This window comes from Mya arenaria, chromosome 5 (assembly GCF_026914265.1).
Source record: "Mya arenaria isolate MELC-2E11 chromosome 5, ASM2691426v1".
Classification (NCBI taxonomy): domain Eukaryota; kingdom Metazoa; phylum Mollusca; class Bivalvia; order Myida; family Myidae; genus Mya; species Mya arenaria.
The window spans coordinates 32,024,155-32,045,441 of NC_069126.1; the positions used below are offsets into that span (position 1 = coordinate 32,024,155).

The 21,287-nt window shown below is 33.6% G+C and overlaps 2 protein-coding genes and 1 long non-coding RNA gene across 3 annotated transcripts in view; 2 read left to right on the forward strand and 1 right to left on the reverse strand.

Annotated features, from left to right (window-relative positions):
- Positions 1-160: 160 nt before the first annotated feature.
- On the reverse strand, positions 161-17,969 carry LOC128233448 (GTP-binding protein 4-like). The gene is made up of 16 exons (XM_052947127.1): positions 17,799-17,969; positions 16,779-16,949; positions 16,267-16,370; positions 15,416-15,499; positions 14,687-14,840; positions 14,001-14,093; positions 10,942-11,091; positions 9,702-9,809; positions 9,015-9,104; positions 8,368-8,478; positions 7,123-7,252; positions 4,905-5,005; positions 3,785-3,897; positions 2,388-2,541; positions 1,734-1,886; positions 161-857 (listed from the first exon to the last, which is right to left on the reverse strand). The coding sequence occupies exons 1-16, from the start codon at positions 17,844-17,846 to the stop codon at positions 705-707; spliced, it is 1,917 nt and encodes a 638-aa protein (XP_052803087.1). The 5' UTR covers positions 17,847-17,969; the 3' UTR covers positions 161-704.
- A 165-nt stretch (positions 17,970-18,134) lies between these two features.
- LOC128233363 (glucose-6-phosphatase 3-like) overlaps positions 18,135-21,287 on the forward strand; it is a 30,354-nt gene continuing 27,201 nt past the window's right edge. The window contains exon 1 of the mRNA XM_052947008.1: positions 18,135-18,241. Within this exon, the coding sequence (XP_052802968.1) occupies positions 18,181-18,241 (61 nt within the window). The 5' untranslated portion in view covers positions 18,135-18,180. The remainder of the gene's footprint in view (positions 18,242-21,287) is intronic.
- On the forward strand, positions 19,420-21,029 carry LOC128233366 (uncharacterized). The gene is made up of 3 exons (XR_008260665.1): positions 19,420-19,481; positions 19,839-19,913; positions 20,234-21,029. It is a non-coding gene; the product is annotated as an uncharacterized LOC128233366 (long non-coding RNA).

Sequence of the window (21,287 nt, forward strand, 5' to 3'; positions counted from 1 at the left end):
CGTGTCACAGAGTACAACACAAATATCTAATCAGTTTAGCAAATGAAGTCCGGAAATGGGCCCTTGACCTTTTAATGCGACCATGACCTTTGACCAGCGAAGCAATTGTCAATGCAGAAAATATTTCCGACCTTTGGGACAAGAATTAAGAAAATCCAGCTGTATTAACATTTTTTTTTCTCATGAATTTATTTCCATAACAATGACAACCAACACATCTTAGGCAAAGATGAACACAAGTACAAGGTATAGATGATAAGTATTATATTAGGTAATGCAAAATTATCATCACAAAAAGTTAAAGTGACAAGATTTCAGTATTTTCATTTTCTAAATTACAAAAAAAACTTTTGAATGTAATATTTAAATACAATGTAGTTTGTTCTTTATTGTAATCATTTCATTAATTCCACTTTAACTTCTTTTGTTTCCTCCATTATCTAGAACAGTAAAACAAATCCCTTGTTCCATTCAGACAGTTGTTCCCAATATATTTTTTTTTCATTTCCCAGGGAAAAAGCTAGTTTTTTCCTGTTTCCCATTTCCAAGCAAATAAAAAGTATCAAATAACCCTCTTTTTCTATCAGTTTATACTGTTAAAAACTTCAATTTTCCGAGCAGACAAAAGAACCAAATATCCCTCGATTTTCTATCAGTTTTTCCTATTTCCCATTTCCCAGCAAACAATTGAATCAAATATCCTTCTATCTTCGGTCTGTTTTTCCCATGCCCCGTTTCCCTGAAAACAAATGTTTGGGCTTCATGTCCAGTACACGTCTGTCAGCCTCTCCCTTGCGGGCCTCCTGGTTGAAACCAAACTGGGCCTTGCGAGCAATCTTCTTGACCTTCTTTGCCATCTGGAATTAGATAAGATTCATAGTCTCAGATTTGTACACAGCCAGTCTGGGGATTGAGTCAGGCACTCCCTACTTCCTAGTCAGGTTCTTAACCATCTAAGCTTATAAGTATCTATCATGTGTTACCGGTAAAGAAAGAAAAATCCGACCCAAGAACAAGCGTGTAAGCGGGTGACTAGGCTTGTTGATGTTTTCCAGCACTTGTCACATGACAGGAAACACATGTCTGGTATGCAAGAAAAATTGGCTCAAAAACTTGTCACAAACTGTTTATACAATTCCATTTGGATGTGATTTGTGAACAAGGGCACTGCGGAGCCACCACCAACTCTTATCTTTTAGAAATAGGACCCTTGCCAGTTGTTCCTATGGTTGAATGGTTTGCATGCTGATGATACCACTAATGCTATGACAATTGTACTGTCTAATATGCCATATGCCATGCTTTTAAAAGTTGTGGCTTGTATGGGTGTAGGTTATGTTTCTTGCATCCTTCTTTGTTAAAATACAAATAATTAAACAAGACACTTTCGCTTCACCCATTAACAAGCCAAAACTGAAGCATGACATGAAATATAACTTTTCTGCTTCCAGGGTCTAAATCTCCCATATGGGCAGATCAATGAGTTATCAGAAATTTCTTTCAGTCAATCAAGAGGCATACCCTAACAATTAACAAAGTCTGATGAGAACGAAGTTTTTTTGGTGTTCAGGCCTTGCTCATAGTTGCTGCATGAAGTGGGCAACACCAAAGCTAGGAGAATACCATGACTGACGTCTTTTATTCAAGCCTTGGCTTGCTTTGCGTGTGTGGGCATTTGGTTATATCAATCACTGTGTGTGATTAACAATTTAACATCCTAGGCAATTACTTACAGGTTCATCCCTAATGCCAGACTTGTCACGAGTAGTTTTAGATGCACTACGGGTGCGAGACCGGTTCTCAGATACTTCACGCTTTCTCTTGACTGCTACCCGACTGGCACTACGCTGACTGGCACCACGCTCTCGTAGTTTGCTGTAGTGGGTCTGGAAATTGAGAATGGTTTTAGTTTAAACTTTTATTTCTTTTACAAAGATCATGATTTTTAGACTTAATAGAAATTTATCATCTGAAATAACGACATTTGCGAAGTTCTGCAGGTTATTTAGAGATACAATTTATAACTTAATTCATAAAAGATAATTTTTTATTGCAAACTCTATTTTGAAGGAATGCCAAAAATTCAAAAGGACGTATTTTCTCTTCTTACCACATCCAACAAGTTTCTAACTTAGCACAGTGGTATAAAATTTTATATATCAAACATTTTTTATATCCACTTGCTTTACAGTATTGAAAATACCCATACAATACAAATCTGCATATATAATTATACAACCTTTTTGAACAATACCATCATCTATTTACTGACACTGGGAATAAGAAACTCTGTTATGAACATAATAAATCCTAAATTTTCTAATAATTGTTTGAAATGTTATCAATATTCTTCAGATGAAGAAATGAAAATATTCTGCCCAACTCACAGAACTCTTGTCCTCAATTTCGACCCCCAGTTCAGCCATACTCTCCTCCATGTCTTTAGCAGCAATCTTCTTTGCCGTTCTCGGTACTCGGGACCGCTGAACTCTTCGCTTCTCATTACTCTCCAGGTTGATCAATTGCCGCTTGTGTCGAATCCTTGAGTAAAGATTGTGTTTAATTAAAACTTATTGATTTAAGCTCAAATGTGAAAACAGCTGAACACTGATCAATATGAAATCACTTTCGAGTAAATTCTTCAGGTAGAACCAGTACTGGTGTATAGGCCATGAGAAATTTTCTCTGGTAGGGATCACCCACAACTACTATACTTTTTCTATAGTACCCATGGGTCCGACTATTGGACCCATTTCCAAAGCAAAATATAAGATATTTTTCCCAATCTCCAGAAAAAATTCGCAATCAAAAGTAAATAAATAAATAAATATCTAAAAGATATTTTAGCCATTTTGGGTCTTTTAAAAGGGGGAAAAAAAAAGAGTAAATAATTTCCTCATTCGCAAGAGACAGCTTGTTCTTTTAACTGTAAAATTTCCCAATTTTGGCATTTTCGCGACGCAAGTTTTCCCAAACTGTCTAAGGTATTTTTCCCAAAATGGGCAGAAAAAGCCCTGAATCCTTGGTTGTGAATTTTGTTTCAATTAGGCTACAAGATTTAAGAACAAGAAACATGTCCAGTTTGGTGGACCAAACTAGCATGCGATAAGGCCGGGAATCAAACTTGGGGCATCTTGGTGAGAGGCTTATTTACCAACTAGACAACTTACTTTTTGAAGAATGTTTGCGAAAAGGTATTTTGAATAGGTTCAGACAATATATATGGAAAACATACCTTGATTGTAATCCAAACTCAGTTGACATATTAATAAAATAGAATGATGCACAAACTCTCTAACAAATAAAAGTTTTAGAATTTAGTAAAATATTTCTGAGAATTAACTGTAGACCATATGCAGTATGAAATATTTTGAGTGTCCAGCTGCGATGTGTGGTTTTCAGATGTATTTTTTTTTTACTTACCATATGGTTCAATGAACAATTCATATCTGTTCAAGGGACAAATTTTCATGGTCAAATCCAGTTTACGTCCTTCCATGATCAATGTTATAACATTATTTACTACTCATTAGTGCTAAGGATAAAGAGTTCCAGTAAAATCTTAAAATCTTTAAATATTTCATTTCCCTGGAAATGGGTGTGGGACAAGGAAATTTACCATGAGCTATCATGGTAGACAGATGTTTACAACATTTCTTCCCTCATTTCAGATATTTTTCCAAACCTTGGTAAACCATGTTACAGTAAATTATCATTCAGTCTGGTTTTATGTTTCACCTATCTTGCTCTATGATGCAAATAAGCAACCATGTTTAATACTCACTTGAATGCAGTTTTTCTCATCACCTTCGTGTCCTCATCTTCCTCGCTGTCATCATTGTTATAGTAACCAGCCTTCTCTCGCAACTCTTCTTCACGCTCCAGAGCATCAAGTTTCTATAAATAGAATAGGAAAAATTGAGCAGGGAGGAAAGATAGTGCAGGGCATGAAAGCTTTTTCTACTCAGACAGCTGTCATCACATAGTACAAAACAAATATAACTCTTCATGAAATCATAAATGACAATTCTTGAATCGATCAATGACAATTCTTGAACTGATCAATAACAATCCTTGAACCGATAAATGTCAATTTTGGAAAGATAAATGACAATTCTTGAACCGATAAAAGACAATTCAGGAAACGATAAATGCAATTCTTGAACAGATACATGACAATTTTTTAACTGATCAATGACAATTATTGAACAGAACAATGACAATTCAAAAACCGATAAATGAAAAATCTATAACAGATAAATGACAATTCTTGAGCCGATAAATGTCAATTCTTGAATCGATCAATGACAATTCTTGAACAGATCGATGTCAATTTTGGAAAGATAAATGACAATTCTTGAACCGATAAATGTCAATTTTGGAAAGATAAATGACAATTCTTGAACCGATAAATGTCAATTTTGGAAAGATAAATGACAATTCTTGAACCGATAAAAGACAATTCATGAAACGATAAATGTCAATTTTTGAACAGATACATGTCAATTTTTTAACTGATCAATGACAATTCTTGAACGGATCAATGACAATTCATGAACAGAATGACAAATCTATAACAGATAAATGACAATTCTTAAATCGATAAATGTCAATTCTTGAATTGATAAATGAAAATTCCTGAAACCAGTATATGACCGATCTATCCCTTTTATGTAAATAACAAAATGAGAGGCCATCTAATCAATGAGCTTTTAGCATGATCTGTTTTGGAATTCCTTATTCTTGGCTATAAATAAATAAATTTTTAAACAAATATTTCGGCTAAGAATAGTAGATTTTTTATTTCTGACTAGGTCAGCAACTTATTCAACGTTCAATTTCATAGTCCATTAATTGTTATTTTTTAATGCATGAGCATTGTAGCTTTCACTGGACATTCATACCTCCATGATGTCAGGATCAATGAAGTCTGCCACATTATGGCCCTCCCATATCTCCGGTATGACATCATATTTCTCCTCAGGCTTGTGCAGGTCCCAGGTTTCTGTAAACACATGTGTAACATGTACATACACTGTTGTATATCAATCCATATTCTCCAACATTAAAGAAGTGTTATGGTATTGATTTACATGTGTTCCCTAACAATACTCCAAAAGTCATTCCTAGCTAACAGGTGGACTGTTTCACACATGCATATATGAAATAGAATATGCGTCAATGCATTTTCATGAAATAAATATCTGTTGTGATTCAATGTATTTTTATGAAATAAATATAATTTGTGTTTCAATGTATTCTTATGAAAAAAATATTATGTGTGTTTCAATGTATTTTTGGGTAACAAATAATGTTTAAACTTCTATACTTATTCATAATATCTTCTGTTTTTCTCCTTCTATATCCATATATATATATATATTTAAACTTAATATCTACATTAGCTTCTAAAACTTTATTTCTTCCCTTATTTTCATCCAGTTGAGCATAATAGTATAGCTTGTTGTACTGAGGATAATTGTTTTATTTCAGTGTAAGATCATAATATATTTCAACCAGCTATATTTACTTTTGGTGTTCACATTTTTTCTTTTTATTATATGCCTAAAAAAGATTTTAAATGACAGTTTCTTGTAATTTTTCAGGAAAGCACGAAAAATTGCATGCGCATAAAATGTCATTATAGAAATGACATCGTTGAATTTTGTGTCCCAGCCCTGTGCACACTGACGTTTGATTTGGAATTGAGAGCGGGCTAAAATTTCAAAATAGTGAAAAAGATCAAAATGTTATTATTTCAAGGTTTGAAACAGTGATTTCAATTTTATTTCACTGATTAATCTCTATTAACCACCACAAAGCATAATAAAATAGGGTTATTAATACTGCGTTTTGATCCAGGAGGTTGTATTCGACCCTCGTGGATTTTTGCAGATTTGATTTCACTTGGCTAGCAACTCTTGAAATCCAAATCTGCAGAAATCCACGTGAGTCGAATATGACATTCAGGATCACAACGCAGTACTATTAACCCTTTTATCATATACATTACTGGTTAGATCACTTAAAAGCCACATGTTTTCATAATAAATGTAATTTTAACGACGCACTATTTTGTTTTATGATGTCATTTTAACATCGCGCAACGATACTTGTTATGTCGCGATGTCACAAGAGTGGAATACGGACTACCGTATTTTATGACATGTATTGCGTGTGGATTTATGATAGGAATATAATAAATGATGATCTCCCTCCTCCAACTAAGTATTTGGCTCATTTTTTATGTTCTATCTCAATAAATAAAACCCCTCAGAAATTCATAGGTTCTATTCTCTCCATCACCGTAAATAAACAATGCATTAAATTAAAACAATACACATTTCCATTAGGAATGTGACGATACAGTGAATATCGATACTGTATCGATATATGCTGTTGCCGATACGTATCGATACACAAGCCCGTCGTATCGATACGACTTGGTCGAATTTGCGTGACAAAACTGTTTTATACCGTTCCTTAATCGGTGCAATTTGTATTATTTGGTGTAAATTTTATCCTTTTGTAATACGCCGTCTCATTGGTTGATTGGTTAGGAGTAGCCAATAGTATGCATTGTTAGGGAAGCGCTCGGCATAATCATCAGTATGGCGGACGAAGGAGATTTTGTAGAATTGAGCAAGCCGAAAAATACCTTTGTGAATGACATTCAAATTTCGTATTGGCGAGATGAATTATTTTGTTCATAAGTTAAAACAGTTCATATGTTCTAGTCATTGGTGTTCTAGTCACATAGTAGCCCAAAGAATGTATTGGTATGTATCTAATTAGTATGTATTAAGTAAAGTTAGATTATATAAAATAGGAAACATTTAAAAATGATAATGAACATATTACTGTAAAATTTTACTTTTAACATACTAGTCAATATATTTTTTTCTATAAAATCATTACAATAATGTTAGAAAATATTTCTATAGTTATCATTAAAATTAACTATAAAATAATACAATTCTGGTTTCTTTTGTGTGTTTCTATTATTGTGTTTACGTATCTGTATTGTATCGAAAATATCGTAATGGCATGTAGTTGTTTCGATACGTATCGTATCGCCTGATGACCGTATCATCTCATCCCTAATTTCCATATGTTACTCACTTCTGAGATCAAGTATGTAATCATCGCCCTCTTCCAACTCGATGTCACGCTCGGTCTTTCGCTTCTCTCTCTCTATCTCCATTGCCTGGCGTTTCTTCAACACAGCCTCTGGGATGAATGCGGGACGTTCCTGGAATCAGTTTAAATGTAGAAGGTTTATGTGGATGTTATTTTATAATTAAAATTGCATTATATACTTATGCTGTATACGAAATAACTTGTGCAAAGGGAAAAGTTGTTAAAGCAAAAAAGATTCCAACAAGTACACGCAAACAATTTAAAGCTGCACTCTCACAGATTGAACGTTTGGACAACTTTTTCATTTTTTGTCCTGGAACAAGACAATTTTTGCGAAAATCCATGGAAAACAGTTATATAAGAGTGCTGACAAAAAATTAGATCGCAGATATTTATATTTCAGTTCAAAAATTGATGTTTTATGCATTTTTCTTAAACCGTTAGTAACGGCTTAAGCCATAAAACATTAATTTTCGAACGGAAATATGAAAATCTACGATCTGATCTTTTGTCAGCAATCTCTAATCATTTACAGATATTTACGCAAAATTTGCTCTTTCCTAGACAAAAAATAAAAAAGTTGTAAAAATGGTATATCTGTGAGAGTGCAGCTTTAAGTTGTTTAAAAAAAAAACAAAAAAAAACTTAGTCGTAAACAAAAACAATGTTTGTTTCTTCTTTCCTAAATTGGCTATCCCTTTTCTAAAACTTTTTTGAAACCAGATTTTTTTTCTAGTCATGCTGTAAGGCTTACCCACTGCACAATAATTATAACTTGCCATGGAAATTCCGTTTAACATTTTCCAATAGAAGGCTGCGGAGCAAACACCAAAAGATCATTGATTTAAAAAAAGAAAAAGGAGTGTAATTTGCTGATTATTAAAGTCAGAGATTTGGGCATTACTGCACATGTGCACAATGTATCCTGCAATACATTAACCAAGTTTCATGTTAATACCATCAACATTTTTTTTAATTATGGCCATTGATATGCACAACACAGCTGTCACCCAACTATCCTGAAAGTAGTATTAATTCGGCAATTTGGACAGCGTCAGCATCAATGATGTCTCTTGTTTCATTCACAACCAAAAACATTTCTCGCAGCAGAACATTTGACAAAACATAACATCGTTTGGTAGGTTTAGAAGTATTCCTAAGATGCTGCTTTTATCGAAAACAGATATGTGTTCGTCTAGATGTGAGATTTATCGAAACCTGTCTTACCTTCTGATCTCGTTTCTGAGGCATGGCAACGTGAAGTCTATTGCTGATGTCTTGAACCTTTCTATTTTTAATTTTCGCCTCCACTCTGTGGGCTAACAACCGGTCACACGCCTGTAAATGGAGATTTTTTTTTTTATTAAAGCTTTAACGACAAAATTTTAGCTCAATTTTTAGCTGTTGTCTGATCAAGTCACTATCAGGTCCTTTGGTAATTAAAACCAGCACTGGTGCATGTCTTGGGCCATTTGTATTAAGTTTCATGTTAATATCTGTAAAGTTATTTAATTTATTGCCAAGCCTGAAGGTATAAGTTTTTTGCACACCCATGCCTTTTGAAATATATATGTAATAAGATAATCACTAAAAACTGCGAGAGAACAAGTTTCATCACTATCCATCAATCCTAACTTAAGTAATTGGGCAGAAATCAATTTTCTATTTTAGTAACAGTGACCTTGAACTTGACCCAGCCCCCTTACGAACAATCTTAAGCTTAGCACTTCACATATGCAACCTACACACCAAGTTTCATCACTTTCCACTAATGCTAGCCAAAGTTATTGGGTGGAAACCAATGTTTGATGCTCATCGCTCAACAGTATCCTCATTCTTACAAAACATGGTTAAAAAACTATCATGCTTAGTACCTCATTCCTTAGTTCAATAACACCAACATCTGTCAGGGTGCTCATGTTCATGACAGGAATATCATCTTCCTCAAATCCCTTGAACAAATCCTGCAATGATAAAAACATAGTGGAATAGATACATTTGTAAACATAAAGGTAGGCATGCATATAGAAAGAGCAATTAATTTAAAGTTCATATCAAAACATACTGTAAAATAATTAAATTTTCGACAATATTTTTCAAGATTGATCTTTTACGGATCAACAATTTCACAAATTTATTGTTGCTTTTAATAATTTCATTAATAGTTACATCATGGCATTGCCAATATTAAACAGGCATCCAAATTACACATTACCATTCAAGAATTCAAGCGAACCATGAAAGCATTTTACCAGTGCATGGCTTGCGGGCTTGTGCTTATTTTGACCACTGTATTAAACCCTCCAGATTATTAGATTTTATCACTTTTGACATGAAACAAAGGACAGAATTTGACTTTTGGACCTGCACTTTTAAGCTTGATTCAATTAAGTCTTGTAATAATTGTGCATACTGGTAACATTTTCTGTATATATCATGCACTGCAACTACAAGTATTAAGATTTAAGTAGATATTGTACATTTTGGCTGGTAGCCTATTTTTAGTTTGAGTTGAGGAAGTTATGCATATTCAAAAGAAAAAACATTTAAAACTTTCCCACCTGTTTATCTTGTGGTAGGTCTTCTATTTTCAGCACATCAATTTTGTTGACTGCCACCATCAGCGGCTTGTTGGCAAACAGAGGCTTAATGTTGTTGAATAACGACACCTAAAATAAACAAGAAAAATGTTAATGACATCGTACATGAAAAGTCATAACCCTTTACAGGCATCTTAAATGGACAAAACTTGGAAAAGTATATGAAATGAATTGAAATGTTTTATGAATTCCGATCCAGTATGGCAGCTCCAAAACCACCTCTAGTTCTGTAACTGTCCAGATAGACATAGAGTTACCCTTGCTCAGACCATGAACGGATTCATCACATACAGAAAAGAGTTTAATACACCCCTAGGGGACGATTTTCTTATAAAAATATAAATGTACTTGAACCTTCCTCCAAAAAATTCGATATCTACCAAAATCCAGAAAAAAAATGTGCCTTTAATGCAAAAAATGTAATAAAAACGTAGAAATAATGCACTTAAGTGAATTAATGTGCTTTTTACGCAGATGAAAAGGTTAACAAGAGGAACAATTGGGCTTCAGTGCATTAATGCACGGTCATTCCATAATTAATACGTTTTTAGTGCAGAATAAATGCGCTTCAGGGAAAAAAAGTGCACTTTTTGTAGTATTTAATTCACTCGGTAAAAAAAAAAAATATGCTTAAAATACAGTGCCAATAATGCTGCATTTAATGCAGATAAAATGTGCATTTGACACACTTTTTTGAGAAGGGAACTTACTACATTACTATACAAACCTGTTTTTCTATAGAGTGGCCACATTGCTCAGACACATCAATCACATACAGAACAGCAGCCCTGAGATGGGCCAGAGCTGTTATTGCCTGCATTCGTATTTACACGTACCTACTTATGACATAACCATACCAACCTGTCGTTCTATAAGAGTGGCCACATTGTTCAGAAACATTCATCACATACAGAATGGCAGCCCGGAGATGGGCCAGGGCTGTGACTGCCTGCATTTGTATTTACACGTACCTACTTATGTATAGAGCAGCCACATTGTTTAGACACATCCATCACATACAAAGCAGCAGCCCTTAGATGGGCCAGAGCTGTTATTGCCAGCATTCGTATTTACACGTACTTACTTATGTATAGAGCGGCCACATTGTTTAGACACATCCATCACATACAAAACAGCTGCCCTGAGATTGGCTGCCAGCATTCTGTTTACACATGCCTACTTATGACATAACCATACCAACCTGTTGTTCTATAGAGTGGCCACATTGTTCAGACACATCCATCACATACAGTACAGCAGCCCTGAGATGGGCAAGTGCTGTGATTGCCTGCATCTCAATTGTATTTCTGTCTTCCAACGAGTGGTCGAGGATTCCCGGTGTGTCTACTACCTGATCAAAGAGACAAAATAAAATGTGTATCAACAATGCTTGTCTGTGGTTTACATTACAACGAAAAAGGGCAAAAAAGTCAGCACTTATTGAAGCCAGATATATTGGCCCTGCAGTATATGTTCATATTGTTGCTGGCAACATGTGCACAGTAATTGAGTTCTGTTCAAGCTTGAAGTTCTTGTATGATGCAGCCACTGAAGATTCTATGGCTATTTCAATATCTTAAGGTATTAGCCATGTAATACAACTCGGGAAACATCGGGTAACATCGACATATATCGCCACTCGCCGTAACAGATCGCAACGAACATCGGGCGTATTCGGCCTGTACAGGATGTTGCTATTTTTAGAAACAGAAGGTATTTCCCGGCTATTCATAGGTCAATAATGGAATTTCTACATCGTAGGATTTGGAAACATTGTGATGTTTTCTCATGAATATACGTTTAAAATAAATAAACACTAAAAGTACACGCTGACTGTTGATTACGATACATCTAACAATTTGAGTCATTACAGTTAAACATGGATTATAAGTGAAATATACGCGTACGAGAAGATTTTCTCTCGAAAAAACGAACTGTCAACAATCGGCATGGAACTGGGATATTCGTATCAAAGGGCTCTGAATGTAAGTATCCTTGAGCAGTTTTGTACGTTTGTGTTCAAAAACGTTTGTTTTTTAATTAATCTTTGGAATTCTTAAATCATTTTATTAGCTAAATGTTTAGACAGCATGTTCATATTTTACATGTACTTATGTACATAACTTATATTTAAGATATAATATGAGTATGTAATCTTTAAATTGATTGTTTTATCTTTATCTTAAAGTTGTATGTGGTTTGGGGCTTGAGGCCGCATCTGCTATGACACTATTGACATTCATTGGCTTGGTGTAGGTCTCGTTAAAACCCCATACTGTTGTGAATCATTATCAACCATATGCACAACAACTACACATTTGTGCTTACCAACCCTTACTCTTGGCTAAAACAGATTTTAGTGCAGAATGTATAATACTTGTGCATTTGTATTTTACGGAGGTAGTTTCTGCTGGTTGATAATCAGAAGTCTAATTTCTTCCAGGCAGGAAAATGACTGAATATTACTTAGTCAACAACACTGGGTTATGAAGAATTCCAGCCTGCATTAAATACTATGTTGGATCCTTGAGAGCGGATTTGACAGCCATGTCCATCCACAAGGCAGTCGCATCTGATCAAGATGATGTGAGTATTTCATATAAAACATATTTGACTTGGTTTTTGTTTTTATAAACCTACTGTATTCAATAATCAAGTGGTGGTGGTGGTGATGGTGGTCAAGTGGTGGTGGTGGTGGTGGTGGGGGTGGTGATGATGATGATGATGATGATGATGATGATGAATTTTATTGATAAATTTAATAATTTTCTTTAAATATATACATGTATGTATCAGCTTGTTGTTTTTTCAAAATAATGTCGAGAAATATTAAACTGTTTATATTTTATTTTGTATATGTATGGCAGTATAATTATCTATACTAATTAGTTAGAAAGGCTTTAAAGTACAACTTTTTTTCCTTTACAGCACTAAACATTCTTGATGGGTAAAGTACCTGAAGGTGCATGAAAACCAAATCAGCATTGACTCAGCATTGAGTTATCATCTGTGCACACACTACAAGTACAAAGCATGGGAACAGACCAAACTTCAAATGTTGAAGAGTGAAGAATTATTGTGAAAAAAAACTAATTGTTAGAATACCAATGACAAAATAAAACAGATATACATCAAATTACCCACAGAGATTGTTAACATGTTATAATATTAAAAAAAAAACATTAGTTGAGAACTTTCACTCTGATATTTTTGGAGGGGCGAGCCCACTTAGTGTTCTTGTTTCTTCACATATTTTAGTTTAAAAGTACACTCATTTGTTTTAAACTCTGTATTCTGAGTTAGTATCATAAGTAAAATTCATTTATTTGAAAGAGTACATTTTATGAATAAGTCCAATTAAGCTTTATAATTTTTTACAAGAAAAGGGTTTATTTTTAAGCATTTTATTAGCTATAAAAATGTATGGTAACATGACATTATGTATATTTTCTTCAAAACTGGACGGTAAACTATCATAAATTGTCTTTTAAATTGTTCAATAGACATCATAGATAATATCTAAAATGGTTTCAGCAGCTTGCCTTATAGTTAACTATTTTTTATGAATTTTATAAAACTGCTATATATTTTGAAACATCGAAAAACTGCTCTTTTCTGAAGAATCATAAGATCAATCAAAATGAATTTTTTCCATGTGTATCAATGATGTGTTCGTTTGAACTTTAGTTTTCTGTTAACTGAAGTTTATTTTACCAGAAACTGTTGTGTTTATTTCATAATCTCTGATAATGCGAAAAAAATTCAAATATAGACAAAATATTTACTTGTCGCTCTTTGTAGCCCTTGGAGTTTGGGGGTGGGTGTAATGAAACATAAATAACTTTTTTAATTCACGGTAAATTTGGATAAAAGTCCCATAGTGTACCGTGATTATAACTATGTTGTCGGTTAAAGCTTTTAAAAAAGTGTGTATTACGCGGCTAATACCTTAACTGACAAATTAATAAAACTATTTCTTTCAAAATAGATATTGTTTATACATTTGTTATTATAATCACAAGCCCTGCACTGGTTAAAAGCTTACTGGATTGCTCAAACTTTAGATTTTATATTGCAGGACTTATTGAAATATTTCGATGCTTGGCACAAGTGTTAAGACTTTGGGCTTTTTCATCTTAAAATCTTCTTTCAATGACTGAAAATACACAGAAATATTAATTTGAATAAGCAATCATACAATACACTTGTTGGTAAGATGAGGCTAAACCTCTTATATGCTTCACATTTAAGAATTCTTACCTGCCAGCGTAAGTACTTGTAGTCTGTGTGTCCAACAAACAGTGATTTGGTGGTAAAGGCATAGGGCTGAACTTCTACATCTGCTCGTGTTATCTGAAATAAGAAAACATTAGAAATCCCTGCATTGAGGAAAAAATAACAGTCATCAGCAATGTATCTTTTGCAAATACAACTTGAATCATTCAAGGCATAAATTTTAAATTTTCTAGCAACAATTCAACAGTGGCATGGACCACAGTTGTTACATCTGTGATACTCATGTACAGCCACCAGAAACCAGAAAAAGACATTATCTTTCTGTGATAACAGGTAAAATATAGTTCTGCGGCAGTCATTAGCAAGTACACTATCACAACAACACACATTAACCTTTTGGTTCAGAATTTGTTTACGCTTAAAAATGAGCAAATACCACTTCCCAGGTTGTTTTTTCCATAAAACATCCAAGTGAAAAATTCATAGTGATTTGACAAAAATTACTTTAAAACCTTTTTATCATACATTTAACGATATTCCTTTATAATGACTTAGTAAGACCATTTTCTTGCTTATTTTCATATTCTTGGTGTACAAACAAGATTTTTTTATAATTAACTTAGGAAAAAGGCAAACTCAATTATTTAAGTTTAGCTTTTCCACTAAGTTGCATAGTGAATACTGACCTAGAACTAGATGCTAGTTCCTACCTTGTTGATAAAGCTTGATTTGCCGACATTTGGGAACCCACAGATGAGGAGAGTACGGGTGTTGGGGTCGATGGTTGGGAGTCGTGAAAGATGCTGTCTGACCTGCTCCAGGTATTCAAGACTCTGTTTCTGGCGCTTCATAATAGTACACATTCTGCAGAGGATAAAAATACTCTTCAGGAAAAATAACAAATAAACACGCATGAAAAATTCAATATGCTGCCACCTCTCCTGATATGATTTTTAATTCCGAGCTCTGAATGTGCCATATGGTGAAGAAATATGCCAAGCCAACAACAGTCTCACCATGGTTCCGTTGCAGTCACCAGTCCAAAAAACAACAACATTTGTTTCGGGTTAACCAACCCTACCAACGAAATAGGCGCGGTTTTTATAGTCAGTTGGTTAAAAATAAATTAAATTAAAAACACAACAACTTTTGTTCACAAGTTCGTGTTTTTTGATATTTAGTTTACAACCTTTAAAGCTTTATACAGAAGATAACGTTAGCACCATTCTCCAATGACGCCAATTACGTTCTTATATAAAGCCAAATATTTTTTTTCTAAAGGCCTACCTACCCTGCCTGTTTTTGAAAATCATGTAACACTAACCAAACCATTTTTTTTGGCCTCATGGAAATTTGCAATGAGAAATTGGGCCTTATCACTGGATATGTTACTGTGGTTTAACATGTGAAAGTTTTTCTATGTTTGTAAACATTCATACCTTCCAAGAGAGGCTTTCTTCAGCTGTTTACATCTGTACAGGCTGTCGGCATACTTCATGAGACGGACATAATCTTTAGAAACACTGAAATAAAATTCTTTCCAATTAACAGAATACTGTCACATGCAAATTTTATAATATACAATGAAGGCATACTCAAAACAAACTGTAGAGCATGATGCCAGAACCTTCAACTTACCTTTATTTCTTAGTCTTTATAGTGGCTTTAGTGGCTGGACATAATCATATTTACAGTCAGTTGTCAGGGTAAACTATGAACTGCCATACAATAAAAGGAGGAAATTTTCATAGTTAAATATTGTCGTTTGAACAGTTATGTACACCTTGATAATACAGAATCTTGAACACCAACTAAAGTGCTGCGCAGTGAATGATACTGTTTGTCAGTTTTTTAAAAAAAAAATCAGGCTCAAAAGATGCAGAACTCAGCAATTTCTCAGTTATTTAAGGCAGAGTTATGGTTCATACTTTATATGTGAATGTCTATTGATTATGGCAAAACAATATCAAGTTTCATCTAAGGTCAATAACCATTTTCGAATAATGGCCAATGTTAAAAGTGTTTGTATGCATACAACACCGGAAAAGACACCAAGGCTATGACAATACATTAACCTTTTCTTTGAAAAACGGATAAGCTAAAAAGATGGCATTGATGTGCAAGTATACTAATTATGATATTCAATTCTAAATTGCAGTTTCTAATCTATTTTTACTTTTAAATGAACAAGAAATTTATTAATAATGCTAACAGATACTGTTTTTATTTTGTTTTTAAGAACCTTAGATTTGATATGACATGTAAATTGCAGCTCTTCAAAGTTACTCACTTGTCTATCAGATGTCTCGCCGTGTTGATCTGTCCAAGGGCCAGCTTGAAATGATCCTTATCATACAGCACATTCATTAAGTCAGCGTAGAATGGATGGACATCCTAGAAATAAAAGTTTACTTCAGCTTTAATTACATTCTAATCATTTCATAAAGGCCATTTAAAAGGTATATGACCTAAACTCGATGGAAGTATAAATAGTGCTTCATTTAATTGATTGTAAGGTTAATTATTAGTGAATTTGCCAAGCTGATGCTAAATCAAAAATGTTATTGTTTGAATCAAATTTTGGGTCAAAAATTTTTCCTCATCCTGTTGTGATTTTGGCTAGGGCACTTTGCATTGGAAAAAACAACAACATGAATTTCATGGTATTAAAACTGATTTGATTTTCAAGTTTTAAGTGCTCAATTTATAATGTATCATATGTCACAATCTGACATCATGAATGAAATGTTATATTTATTATATAGCCTAAAGTTCTTAACTCTTAATCATATTATAACATACCTCAAGTTTCGGGAAGTCTGTAATGATCATTGTTAGTTTGTCATGAAATGACTGTTGTGCAAACTTGATTTTCCTGGTGTAAAACTGGCGGATTCTTGATATCTTGTAGTGCCGATGGATGACAGTTGGTGTTTTCCTTTGTGTTTTTGACAAAACAATGTCCACAAAGTCCTAAAAATAAGAGTTTTTGTTAACATCTTGTACAAGTCTTTACAATATAAATTTACTTATGCACCAGTCAATTGTAACCACAGCCCCCAATCCGCCCTGCGGGGATAAAATTCTGGTATAATCCCCACAAAAGTTTTGGCCCCGCTATTTCCGGCGTGAAAACAAAACCACCACATTCATTCAGCACTGTGGGGCCACCTGGAAGGTAAAAACACAGCCATTTTCCCCGCTAAAACCCTGGATCTGGAGCAGTCAGGTGGGTTTTTTCAATCCAGACAGGAACTCTTAATTCATAGTTTTTCTTACATACAATTTTTTTAGTTGATTAAATATTAAAGTAGAAATTGTAGAATTTGTACATTTCATCAAAAAGCGCATTTAATGTTGATTATTGAAATAATGCTGTGTAGTTGATTTGGATGTCGGCATGAAATTTTTGTATCGCTACAGTATATCATGATGATTTAATTACCTTTTTTGCAATACATGTGTATTAAGTAGCACTAGAGTGAACGCAATAATTTAAGATTCTTAACTATATATACAAAGAAAAAAGAAGTGGCACATTGTTGCGCTTGGAATGGTTGTAACACGATATTTTCCTAGTAATGTACTCTATGGGAGATTATTATATATTCATCATAAATAAAATTAATTTTTATCATAACGTAACATAAATAATAAATATCTGCAGTTTTCTAGATATCTTACACACGAAATCGACTATGGTTTACCAAAAAGTGCTAAAAAAAACGATCGTGACAAAAATGAGAATGAAAAGTAAGGAGACATGATTAAGTTTCATTTGACACATCGCGAAAATATATGACAAAATAAGAAGAATCTTACCTTTGCCGTTGGAACGACCGTGATCTTTTTAAAGTTATAGTGGGACATACTTATTTTTTATGTCAACAGTAAGTTCTAGAAAATATATAAAATTAAGTTACTGAAACATTGTAATCTTAAATATAAGTTACGAGAAATCGACGGTCTGTTTTTCCCGGAAGTTGAAATACACGTGTGTTCTGTATCGGAGCAAATATTGATATCATTAATGAAAAAAAATCCGTTGAGCAAATTATCGGTGTATTAGTTATGAAAATCTCTTTAAGACATTATTAATTTAATTGATTTTTATTATACTTTATATATTTATATTTAAATTTTCTGCATGAGCCCAAAGTGAAAGTGAAAGCGAAAACGGAAGTCTGTGTACGGTCACTTGAAAATGGGCTTATATTTGCCAATAGTTGTGATACTTCTAAACAGTGTTTGCAGACATGTCATTGGTAAGGTTATATCTTTCTTGTTTAATCTGATAAGCACCGCTAATGTTACTAATGTTACTGAATTCCCTACTTCAGGATACTTTTTTACAAATTTATCTTTTCGCCTTGCCTTGGTCCATTTCGGGAACTGTTTTTATTTGTGTATATGTTATTGAATAACAGTATCAAATGCAATCAAAAGAGGAGCAGATAAATTGAAACAAATACCCAAAAGCAGACTTCGTGCAAAATATAGCGGGGGCATTTGGCAGGGATTTTACTATCAGTTCGTCTCTGCAGGGCGGGGATTTTGGTCGACGTTATATTCTATACACGCTCACGGTCTGACCATTGGAATCTATACAGCCTTAAATATTTTCCGTAAAGTAAACCATGAAACTGTTGACTGCGACCATTTCAACTAGTTCTATTTCCGGATAGCACTTTAAGCTCCCGTTTTAGTATAATAACTATTTTAAGGGATTATAACTTGGACTTCCAATATGTCGACATGGATAAACAGCCTCAAGTCAACTTTGTAAGTGCTCCGTCACCATGATTTGTCGCTGTGGTACGAAAGGATTGGGATCAAGTATGCTAACAGTAAAAGATGTATGATTTTACTTTGACGTTTGAAATATCAAAGACGAATATTTGAATGTTATTTTATGTATGTTTGTTCATAATGGTACTTTGTCAAGTGTAGGACCCACAAACCTTCTTCAAAGTTGAAGTCTCTATTGCAGTTAATTGTAACCACAACCCAGGTCTGGGGAATAGTGTCCAGGCTAACCATCATTTAAAAAAAAAACCTGGACGGCATTTTAGAATGACTAGGGAATAGTGGGGACTTTGACTTTCGGTCCAGCCTATCCAAGGCACAGCCAGGCCATCTGGAAGGTAAAAACATGGCCCATTTCCCTGACTACATGTATCCCTGGACTGGGTCGGGCGTGGTTACAAATGACTGGTGCATAACATTCTAAATGCAATGTCAGATTCACATTAAGAGAATTGCTCCCATTTGTCCAAATTTTATTTTCCTCAATTGTGGCAATGAAAGCAGATCAGATATCATCCACAGTAAAGATTTTCCTTTTCTTTTTGTAATATATCTTGAAGAACATCAAAGACTGTGGTCATAGTTGATAATGACAAAGTTATCAAGTATTGCATTATTCAAATATAATTTCAGGTTATGCAGGTTGTTAAGAGCAATATGATGAGGGAAGGCAGGAAAGAGTACCAGTCTTACAGTCTGGTAATGTTAACAAGAAATGTTTAAAACACCTTCTTTTTTATCATGATTTCCAATATGGTATTATGTTTATTGTGATCCTAGAATTGGACTTTTTTCTTAATTGAATTTTTAGGAATATTTAACTGCGTCAGACTTTGAAATAATATCATGACAGTAAAGCGAACGACAAAGTATGTTTTAATATATTTTGCCTAATACTATCGTACAGGCCATCCATATAGCATACTTTTGTTGTAAAAAAAACATCTTAATATTTGCACAATAGGTTAACCGTTTTAAGACTTTGATTTTTTGAAGGTGATCAACAAAAGAAAGATTTTTCATAGAATTTTCTTTTATATTATGATTTAATTGCAGTATGTACTCGTTGCAAAATGGTGTTCGAGCGTTGGCGAATAAGGATTTGCTTGCAGCGTTGAAGAACGATACTATGTATGTTGCATTTGTTTTCTTCTATATATGTGAATACTGTGTTAAACTTTAAATCTTGCCATGAAATAAGTATCATGCATTCCAATTTCAATTTGCCAGTATAACTATATCATAATCCTAAAAGATCCTCTACAACTAAACTTTGTGCAAAAATGTTTTTTTTATACATGTGAAGTTCTTGTAATTTCCTGCTAACAGCATTTATTCCTGTATTGCATTTAAACTGATAAATGCCCAAGATTGCCAAAAAATTGCTAACTGCTGATCTTTGATAAATGGGGATGCTTTTAATTTATATCTTTATTATTTATTTTTTTCAGGCAAAGAACAGAAAGGAAGGTTCTCTTAACATAGAAAGTAAAGAAATAATGAAGTTCACACTACAGTTGACAATCTGGATGTGTTTTCTTTGTTATTTGAACATGATTTATTTTAACTAACATAACAAGTATGCACTACAATAATGAATATCTATATTAATAGTAATGATATTCCATTAAACATGGATATGGAAAAAATATTCTTTGACAGTGCAAGATAAGATAAATCCAGACATATTCAGAGTCTTCAGTTAACTTGGATGTGTTCCATTTGTTTCATCCACATACTTGAAATTTGTCTTATAACTACATGTATTTTTATGAGGTTAAGTGGTGAGTAATCAACCTTTATCATGACATTTTCTTATTAGGGGATTGTATGTATTTATGTTGACACTATGTGTACCTTCATTCTCTTCATTTTTCTGTATGAAACAAGACCAAATGTGTCATTTTAGTTTAACCATTTTAAACTGTATTTAAAATACTCTTCATTGAATAGCCATTCGTATATTATCAAACATTTTAACAAATTTAAATGTGTTGTTATTTTGATTATATTGTATCGGTGTCATAGGGTACATGTCCATTCCTAGCCTTCAAGATAAAACAGATATATCCTTTGTTGTAAAATGTGTTCTTTATGCATAAACATATAGAGTGGCTACAGAGAACTAAACACTTAGCATTTTTCTTACAAAATATCTAAGGGTAGTCCTGCATGTGATTGCTACATTCAGTGTGCCTCATGTTTTATAATACATTATATTATATATGATCAATAAAACAGATTAAGAACCAAAGCTGTTGATAAATACTTTTTAAAAGCTGTATATGTACAAGACAATACTGAGACTGTATAGTCACCAATGTTTGTCCCAACTTGAAGATGTATAGATTCCAATGATTGCCTTGAGTTGAGGCTGTATAGATTCTAATGTTTGTCTTCAGTTGAGGCTGTATAGATTCTAATGTTTGCTTTCAGTTAAGGCTGTATAGATTCCAATGTTTATCTTAAGCTGAGGCTGTATAGATTCTAATGTTTGCTTTCAGT

Excerpts from the sequence above, each read along its gene's own strand:
- LOC128233448 (XM_052947127.1), bottom strand. The coding sequence starts at position 17,846 with ATGTCCCACTATAACTTTAAAAAGATCACGGTCGTTCCAACGGCAAAG. Across the intron at positions 16,950-17,798 it reads CGGTCGTTCCAACGGCAAAG|GACTTTGTGGACATTGTTTT; the intron begins GTAAGATTCTTC and ends TCTTATTTTTAG. Across the intron at positions 9,810-10,941 it reads GCCACTCTATAGAACAACAG|GTGTCGTTATTCAACAACAT; the intron begins GTTGGTATGGTT and ends TGTTTATTTTAG.